The sequence below is a fragment of the Rhinichthys klamathensis genome, unplaced genomic scaffold, assembly GCF_029890125.1.
Source record: "Rhinichthys klamathensis goyatoka isolate OS25496 unplaced genomic scaffold, OSU_Roscu_1.1 h1tg000635l_1, whole genome shotgun sequence".
Lineage (NCBI taxonomy): Eukaryota > Metazoa > Chordata > Actinopteri > Cypriniformes > Leuciscidae > Rhinichthys > Rhinichthys klamathensis.
The window spans coordinates 736,005-746,245 of record NW_026607081.1 but is presented as its reverse complement, the minus strand read 5'-3'; the positions used below and the strand labels follow the sequence as shown (position 1 = coordinate 746,245).

Here is a 10,241-nt window from a genome sequence, read left to right as displayed (position 1 = left end):
GTCTGTCTGTCTGTCTGTCTGTGTATCTATCTATCTATCTGTCTGTCTGTCTGTGTATCTATCTATCTATCTATCTATCTATCTATCTATCTATCTATCTATCTATCTATCTATCTATCTATCTATCTATCTATCTATCTATCTATCTATCTATCTATCTATCTGTCTGTCTGTGTATCTATCTATCTATCTATCTATCTATCTATCTATCTATCTATCTATCTATCTATCTATCTATCTATCTATCTATCTATCTATCTATCTGTCTGTCTGTCTGTCTGTGTATCTATCTATCTATCTATCTATCTATCTATCTATCTATCTATCTATCTATCTATCTATCTATCTATCTATCTGTCTGTCTGTCTGTCTGTGTATCTATCTATCTATCTATCTATCTATCTATCTATCTATCTATCTATCTATCTATCTATCTGTCTGTCTGTCTGTCTGTCTGTCTGTCTGTGTATCTATCTATCTATCTGTCTGTCTGTCTGTGTATCTATCTATCTATCTATCTATCTATCTATCTATCTATCTATCTATCTATCTATCTATCTATCTATCTATCTATCTATCTATCTATCTATCTGTCTGTCTGTCTGTGTATCTATCTATCTATCTATCTATCTATCTATCTATCTATCTATCTATCTGTCTGTCTGTGTATCTATCTATCTATCTATCTATCTATCTATCTATCTATCTATCTATCTATCTATCTATCTATCTATCTATCTATCTATCTATCTATCTGTCTGTCTGTCTGTCTGTGTATCTATCTATCTATACATCTGTCCTCAACAATATAATGCAATACATAATAAAGCAATACAGAATACAATACAGTAAATAAATAGCGTAATATAAAATGTAATGTGCAGTACACAGGATATTTTTGGATTGCATATACACTCATTCTTTAAAAAAGTTTGATACTGGTTTGATATTTTGCTTCATAATTAATGATACATATATGGAGGCCATTGTATTTTAACACAATATATGCAACACTAAAATGATACTGCAGAATACAATACACAGGTGGAGTATAAGTAAAACAAAGGAAAACATGTCAAACATGTCACAGGATTCTTGCTAAACTGGTCCTGGTTGACATAAATCAAATGCATATTGTCACCTAACTCAGAGAAAGAGTTGTCTGTGTTATCTGTGTTTTATGTTGATCCAGATGTTACTTGTATGTTAGATGGGAGCTGAGGTGGGATAGAGAGCGCAGTGAGGAGAGAAAGTGATCAGGGTTTACGTAACGTAATGAAACTCTCACTAATGAGATGGCCCAATCCCAAAACAGCAGTGCTGCTCTAGAAAGAGAACAAGAGAGACTGAGGGAGAGATTTAGTACCACCATGTTCTCATTTATATACTTTATAATGCTTCCTAATAACCAAGTGGGATGCATGATGTGTGTGAGCAGCCAGGATGATGGATTGCTAGACAAAACGCATTGTGTGTGTGTGTATGTGGATTAGAGGTTATGTGGGGAACTGGGGATATTCAATATTAAATCATCCAATCCAAAAATACACGGCTTATTGTTCTGTTTTTGTACGTTCTGCATTAAGCTGATAAGAACAATTCTTAGAAGTATTTTTTTCCTGATATTTTATGCATTTGTTTGTGTGTAACAGAGAGTGATGTCAAATTATGTCATGCCCAAAAATAACAACTGGCTAGCAAAATTCACACACACACACACACACACACACACACACACACACACACACACACACACACACACACACACACACACACACACACACACACACACACACACACACACACACACACACACACACACAGACACACACACACACACACACACACACCCCATTGGTGCACTTTGCAGTCATTGACTTATATTCTTATTATACTGAGATATTACAAATTTTCTCTGTCTCTTTGATGCATTTCTCAGATCAGAAATGAAATTCTCAAAACTACTTGTTCAACCTCCACATCATTTAGTCACTTGTGCACATCAACAAAGCCGTTTCTCATTCTTTTGAACAAGTTGGGATTGGTTTGGTACATTCCTGCAATTGATTATGTACAATTGTCTGTGGTTTCCTACATTATCAGTTGCTAATGCCATGTTGCTCAAAATGTATAGTTCTCTGTGCAATAGTCTTACCCCTCAAAACATCTAGTGATTGGTTCATCGTATACAGAGGTGTAGTGGTAAAAAAAGAGGTGGGTAAACTATAACTTCTGGTGGACCACGACGTGGTCACCCGGTAAGGTGGGCCACTGCGTATGTGTATCCTGATGTCCTGATGACATTGCTATTAGGCAGGGCTCGACATTAAGCCTTTTCATACGCTTGTCCTGACCTTAGGACAAGTAAATCTGTCATTCACTGGTCCGAGTAAAAAAGTTTCTCGTCAGGTTTTTTTTATTTTTTCTTTTTCTTTTTTTTATTCTGAAACAATATTCTCATCAGTGTTCAATTAGCTTTGATATTTAAATCGGCATATTGTAATATTTGCACCTTTAAAGGGCATCCCCTCCCCAATATTATTAAATGTATGCTTCATCTTTCATTTTAAATTCCTAAATTTGATCAATAAATTCAATTATTTCGAATAATAAGACACTATAGGGCTGATCAAATTAAACCATTTACACTGAAAAATTACAATTGCATAAAATAATGTTATGAAATTGATTTAAATTTACAAATAAGAAACGTTGGAAAGAATGATCTACTTTTAAACATAACACGAAACCGCCAGTAGGTGGCGGCAGGCGACCGTCTTAATGAGTGAGTCATTGATTCATTCATGATTCAAACGATTTGTTCAAACGGCTGATTCATTCAAGATTGAGACAGATGTTTATGAATGGGTCATTGAATCTTTGACTCAATCGATTCGTTCAAAATGCTGAATCATTCAGTAATGAAAACAGGTTGAGTGTTCCTGTGAGATGCGCCGTGGTTCTGCTGTGATTTTTGTTTGGAACTATTTTCGCTGCTGAAACAGAACAAAAACAGCCAATATTGCATCTAAAATGTAAGTGACTTAATTTTAACTGTTTATTGAACTGTTGTAGGAAATCAATGTCACATTTTCAATCGTGATGGTGTTCAGGAAAAATAATTGAGGTTGCTTAACATATGTTAAAAATATAAAAACTCCACATTAAGATTTTTTATAGGCAGTATGTTGTTAACTGAGTGTGTGTGTGCGCTCATTTGTGTAGATTTCTCCTCGAGAGGCTGCGCGAGCGTCAACAGCGCAACCTTACCGTCAGTAAAAGTCAACAACACTGACAGTAATGCAGCGCAATATGAAAGAGTTCGTCTTAGGTTTAACAACCTAAGAAACTAACTAATAATTAACAATATGAAACTAAAACGACATAAGCTTAATTTATAGCTATTTAGAGTTGGATAAACGCAATTTAGAGGTGGATAAACGCACTTTGGAGGTGGGTAAACGCTATTTCCGAATATTGGGAGGTGCGTAAACGGCGTTTACGTGCGTTTAGCCTCCACTACATCCATGATCGTATAAGTCATTAAATGCAAAACGGTATAGTTGTCATAAAATGTCAAGCATATTTTCTGCACATTTCTATTAGACTTTTTGTAAATGTGCCATGAATTGATGAATTAGGTGAATCTTGACTTTCACTAATGAATAGAATGTATCAAACAATGAGAAACCAGTTCTCTGAAATAACTCAAAGTTGCATCTCATGAACCTTCAATTGGAAAGCATACACAGTGCTGCATGCAAAAGCAATGTTCTGCCTGAGGGGTCTGTCCGTGTTTGCCTTTCTAATGTTGTATTTTCACCTTTGTGTCCCTATTTCTTTTTCTTTTCACACTAGTGTAATGTTGTTGTTTTTTTGTCAGACCACTAGTAAAAGTGTAACTGTGAATCCTATCCAGTCTCTTTCAATCAATAACTCACGTACAGTAGTGTGTAAATTTGTACTTTTGAAATGGATATATGGCATACAGAAGAAGCGCAGCTTTGTCATCCAAACTGTTGCCATAGTTTACACCAGGTAATACTAACAGAGTGCAGTGTTTTATTGACAACATGACTAAGCATTTTTATATCTTATTTTGTTTGCGAACAATGACACAAGGACTTTTCATTCTGATGGCACTGATATGTCCATTGACATAAATACTTACTTTTGAACTAAAGATTTTGAGTAAAGTTACAGACTTTTGCAGGAAATCCAATGTGTGGTTCTGTTTGTACGAATTGTTTTGAGAATGCACATACTTCTTTGCAAATATTAAGGATGATTTGATAAATGCACCAAAGCGACTGAGGAAAAACTGTAATAATCCTAAAACTAATTCTCACAGAAGCCGTTATTCAAACAGTCATGATAAGATCATGGAGGCCCAGATGGGACATATAGGCCTACCCTTTACAGAAGTTGTGAAAATCTACTGTAAATTGGTGCCACCTTCTGGATATATCATAATATTACATGGAAAACACATACACACTTGTAACATTAAAAATGTAGGTCATTCAAGGCTAGACTATACTCAAAAGGCCAGTTTTACGATTAAGCACAATGAATTGAGCAATGAATGCCAGAATAAAATCCTAAAAAAAAATGTGGCCATGTCCCACCATGGGGTTAAGCAGTATTTACAAATTAAAAGAGCGCAACAAGACTTTTATATCTCACATTTCTCAAAAGATCACCCTTTGCTGTCTAAGGAAAGCAGAAATGGATTTAACAAATAACATAAAGGTAGGCTAATATCTAGATGGCAACGCATTCACGTAAGTGCATGCTAAGTGTGTTAATTAAAAATATTTAATATATTTGTAGATATTCAAATGTTTTATTAAAATAGCCTTAGTCATAATACGTATTATAATAAATAAATAAATAAATAACAATTATAATAGGCTATAATAAATATAAACGATGTAATGAGAAAATATTTAATATTATAATTAAAGCATTAAACACATTTTATACAATACAAAATAAAATAATTTAAAATTAAATTCATTTAACAAATAACCAAAAAACATTTAATTGTTGACTATTTAATAGCCTACAATTTATTAAAACTAATAGAAATAATGAATGAAACTGAACATAAGCAAAAAGCTCTTGCAGACGGACAAGATTGATAGAAAAATGTTCTGTCTGTCTGTCTAGTTATTTGTTATATTCTGCACCTGTCCGCTAGAGGCTTTTGTACTAAGCGCGCTCTCTAATCTAATCCTCTCATGTGACGTCGGTGAAATGGCGGATCGGGATGGAAGCGACGTCTGTCAGAGTTCCAGCCAAGGTGAGTTTATTTATATAGTGTAAAGTTTGTCCTAAAGTACTATCCCGCTTCCAAACATGTGTACCAAACTCTCCTTTATGTTTAAAACTGGTTGGTTAAACTTGTCACGAAATAATACTTTTTTTAACCTCCGTAGCAGCGCGAGCCGGTCAGAGGAAAGGGATTAAATCAGTAAATCAGCCTAAACGCTGAGCCAAAGCACTGCCAGCGGGTGTTTACATCAGTTTTCACGCAGAAAACAACATTGGTTTATGATTTTATGTGACACTGGCTCTGTATAATTAGTTCAAACGCGTTTAAACGCTGTTGAAGCAGTTTTGAGCGGAACACCTGTTACGTGCGCGCTCGCGATCACATCTGATGTTTTATCTCTGTTACTCTGTGTTGTTGTGTTATTTGTACAGTAAAATAAATATCGCGAAACCAGCTCTAAATAGTCAGATGTAATCATACTATCTTAATGGGTTTTGTTTGTTGGATAAGTATTCAGTTGAGTGAATCACGTCTGTAAATGGAGATTACCCCGCCTACGTCATCTTCATTCACTTCTTATTATCTAAAATTGTCTTAATCCTGGTGACTAAAATGTCTGATGGAACCCATATCACTTTGAAAAACTATTGAAATTATAAATGACCTAAGGCAATTTGAGAATTAAAAACTTGCTAGAAAAGGAAAGTAATTTTTTTTTTTTTTTACGGCTTGTAGACATGCTTTATTTCGGATTTGCATGAAGTCAGTAAACCATATTAGATTGTGATGAATAAAGTTATACATTTTGGTCAGGTAGCCTAGATATTTGTCCATTCCTTGATGAACCTTACCCAATTCTGTCGATTAACAGAGATTTTACTTTCCCTTTGTGGCTCCAAACTCTAAGTTTTTTTTTTTTAGTTGATTGTAGGCACGGACAACAACAACAGTGTTACTAGTTAAAGTGTAAGGTTACCGTCTGTTACTGGGGCTGGAGGGGCAAAGATCAGATTCCTGTGCCTCCTTCTCTGTTATGAATTGAGAAAAATAAGACACGGAAATCGAGTGATAGAGTAGTTGCATGATAGTGTTTTATAGATGTATAGATCAATGTGCTAAATCTAAAGATATTTGATTATTTCCAGATGATCAACATCAGCTCATAACCTTACTTACTTTGCTGATCAATATAAGGGTTTAGCTAGTTCACCCATAAATGAAAATTATCCCATAATTTACTCACCCTCAAGCCATCCTATGTGTATATGACATTCTTCTTTCAGCCAAACACAATCAAAGTTACATTAAAAATATCCTGACTCTTCCAAGCTTTATAATGGGAGTAAATGATACGTCGTGTCAGAGGTCACTCTTCCGCCTGAACTAGATTCGTGTACGGCCAATACCGGAAGCCACAAGCCAGTGATTATAGTTTCTAGAGTTATAAATAAGGATTTTTTTTTTTTTACAAAAATGTATTGCTTCACTTCAGAAGGCTTTTATTAACCTGTGCACCGTATGGATTACTTTTATGATGGATGCGCTTTTTTTTTTTTTTTTTTTTACCATTCACTCCTTTTAAAGCCGGAAAGAGCCAGTATATTACTTAATATAACTCAGATTGTGTTTGGTGAAAGTAATATACTCCTAGGAAGGTTTGAGGGTGAGTAAATTATGATAATTTTCATTTTGAGGTGAACTAACACTTTAACTATCCCTTGTGTATACATAGTTTCAGATGTTTTTAAGTCAATTTCTAGTAAATATTGTATATTAGGGCATAAAGGAATCAATTGTTTTTGTAATATGACTGAAACATGAGGTGTAGATGATGCGGCATCCTTTTCTATGAGAAGCTCTGATGAAGGCTTCATTGTAGCTATGCTAATTGTATCCCCCCTCTCTGAATATTTGAATGAGTTAGCATCTAAATGAATCAGACCTTTCCATTTATGAGTGCTTAATGCAAATTTTTCCATTTATTTGCTCAGGACAGTAAGCAATGTGAATAAATGACACATGAGTACCGGTAAATGCATTTTCAGTGTTACCAGATCTAATCTGAAATGGCTGCGTAGTTCATAACTGCAAAAAGCTGTTAATCTCACTTTCAGCATTTGAATACTGTATTTAATGTTTGCTAGTTAAGATGGATTGCAATCATTACACAAATCTGTTTGCAAATCCAAGTTTTATGGATTCAGTACACATACGTTCAGCAGGTATTGGCTTATTCGTGCAACATGCATTGAAGATTAGTACTACAGTGCATGTTAAGGGTCTCCTATACAGGTACATATGTTAAATACCATATTATATCACACATGAGTTTCTTAACAGAATATGTGGGAATAATTGTGCATAGAATTGACTTATAATAGCCTTATTTATATTGGTGGTATAGTGGATTAAAGTAGAAAAAGGATTTACATTAGCGATTATAGTGGTTGTAGTCGACTGTGCACTGCTAAGTGTGTGGGAAAAAAATTATCAGATTACTGTATTTCATTACTGCATACATAGCAATTTTTGTGTTTGTGTGAGAGTCATATATGATGCTTTCAGTTTGCAGTAGGTGGTAGGTTGATCTTTACGTGTCATTCACCTGTTGGCTGTAAACTGACTATCAGCTGTTTCTCATTCATAAACACACATACCCTTATCCACTGGCAGTAAAGAGTGGGACACAAGCAATAACTTGTCGTCTGGATTCAGTATTTTGTAGACTGATTCAAAAAACATAACTTTTCCAATTCATTAAAATTGGTATTTTATACAAATGTTCATTAACATGCTTTGTCCCTATCAAATAAATGCCAAAACTAACTGGTTTGTTTGTGAATCAGATCAGACTGTTTGGATTTGCAGGCAGCCAGCAAACACAACACAATGGAAGGATGTTGTCGTACCAATCCTTTTGACTCATCACATTCAATTTGAGCAAACTCACAGCTCTTTTGATGTTCATACACTGTTAGATGACTAGGCGATCATCCCGACCCATCCCTAGTTTGAGCATCATTTGTTTGAGGGCATATGTGAGCCACATCTAATGTTTAAAGTACAATGTAAAACACTTCTTCTCACTGCTAAAGGTGCGGTCACATTAGCGGCATATTGGCAAATTGTTGCTGGCTAAAAGGTCCATTGTATGAAGCACAGCTCACAAAGAAGTCACTTTCAAAACAAGCAGCTTTCTTTTGGTTGTCCCTAGTCTGTGTATTTGTTTGTGAACATATGTGAGCTGGTGTTGAAATGTCTGATGTGGGACGACTGTTTTATGGTGTGGTCGGATTTACCGTTGTTTGATTTTCGTGGGCAAAATCCTGTCATTATCATTTCAATGGGCTATAATTCATCTCTTTCCAGTCCATTGTATCCCACTACTCTGTAAGGGCGCTCCGATTGATTGGTCACGGACCGTTAACGGCCGATAATATCTTTATATGGTTTAATCTGTGGTCTCTATAAAGGCAGATCAGATGACGCAGAACTCGTGAGACAAATTTTCTATGCACAGCTAAAATTGCTTCACTATATTCAGTGGTCTGGCAGTTTTACGGAAGTGTCTGAAAATCAGGGATGGGCATTTTTCAAAAATATTGCATTCGAATATTCGGGCTCATAAAAATCGAATATTCGAATATTCGTTTAGCCTATTTAAATAACCTTTAACGAAAAAGACGTAATTTAAGTTTTTTTTTTAAAGTTGTCGTCACCATTTCTTAACAAGCTTAAGATTAGGCAATATACACAACAAGCTTAAAATATATGTTAAAGTTTTCTTTTAGTTGAAAACATTAAACAGTTGGCCTATGTGTAAACAAAATATAAAGAACAAAAGGATTTAAGCTCAAGCAGCTCGAGTGGGAAAAAAACGCCTAATAAAGCAGAGTAGCAGACTGCGCCAGATATCGAACAGAGCGTACACGTACACTTAAATGAGCATGATTATCGTATTTATATTGTTTCACGTTTATGTTGAGAAAAACAATAATATCCACATGCAGGGGCGCCACCAGCAATTTATGCAGCCAAACGCGCTGCGCTGACAGACGATTCAAAGACACAAAGATAACGGTCATGGTGTTTCTAACAGCAAGTTTCTAACAGTACTTTGCGTTTTCTGTTCTTAAACCGGTCTCCCTCAATGAAACTTAAGGGAAGTATTTGTCTAAAAAAAATCATTTTGCTATGAGATAAGTTATCATCTCGGATCACTCGCGCTACAGCTGCGCTTACCTGCAGTCGTAATGATGGACAGCTGTCTTTCCTCAGTCGCCTGCTGTTTGGATTTCATGTGATTTCTCATTGTGTTGATGATATTATAACTCAGATTAATTAATTAATTTGATCAAAAGTAATTCCATTCTGTAAGATCATTTAGTAACATCATTTTCAACAAGTAGTCTAATTCCAAACTTCGCGAGGCAGACGACGACGACATTATGTGATCAAATACAAACAACTTGTTAAACACGCGCCACAGCGCCACCCAGAGGATTTAATTATAACTGCGAGTTAGTGCTTGGGATTTATCAGGGATTCACTGCATTTACGGCCAGCAAAGCATTTAGGCCACGGCTTCTTAAATTCGATAAAATTCGAATAATATTTTATTTTTCGAATAATAATTACAGATCGAATATTCGAAAATTCGAATATTCGTGCACATCCCTACTGAAAATGACAATAAATTTGCAACATCTTTGCGTAGAGCGGAGACATTGCATTAAGCCGTGAAAGTAACAACTGTTCCTCAAGCGGCTTTCTGTGCGTGCGCTCCGAGACGAGAACACGGACATGCAAAGTGAGCTTTGAGCTTCGGGTTCTCGCCTAAACTATTAAATGCATGCACACAGAAATATGTCAAAATGCCCAGCTTGGTGAGTATTAGGTATGTGATGGTGAGGATATTTTCCCACCTGTTAATCAACGTGTGAGAACACTGGTACCGGTATCA

At 35.5% G+C, this 10,241-nt stretch overlaps 1 protein-coding gene across 1 annotated transcript in view; it reads left to right on the top strand.

Annotated features, from left to right (window-relative positions):
* Window positions 1-5,238: 5,238 nt before the first annotated feature.
* map7b (microtubule-associated protein 7b) overlaps window positions 5,239-10,241 on the top strand; it is a 44,327-nt gene continuing 39,324 nt past the window's right edge. The window contains exon 1 of the mRNA XM_056241224.1: window positions 5,239-5,305. Coding sequence (XP_056097199.1) covers window positions 5,260-5,305 — 46 coding nt within the window. The 5' untranslated portion in view covers window positions 5,239-5,259. The remainder of the gene's footprint in view (window positions 5,306-10,241) is intronic.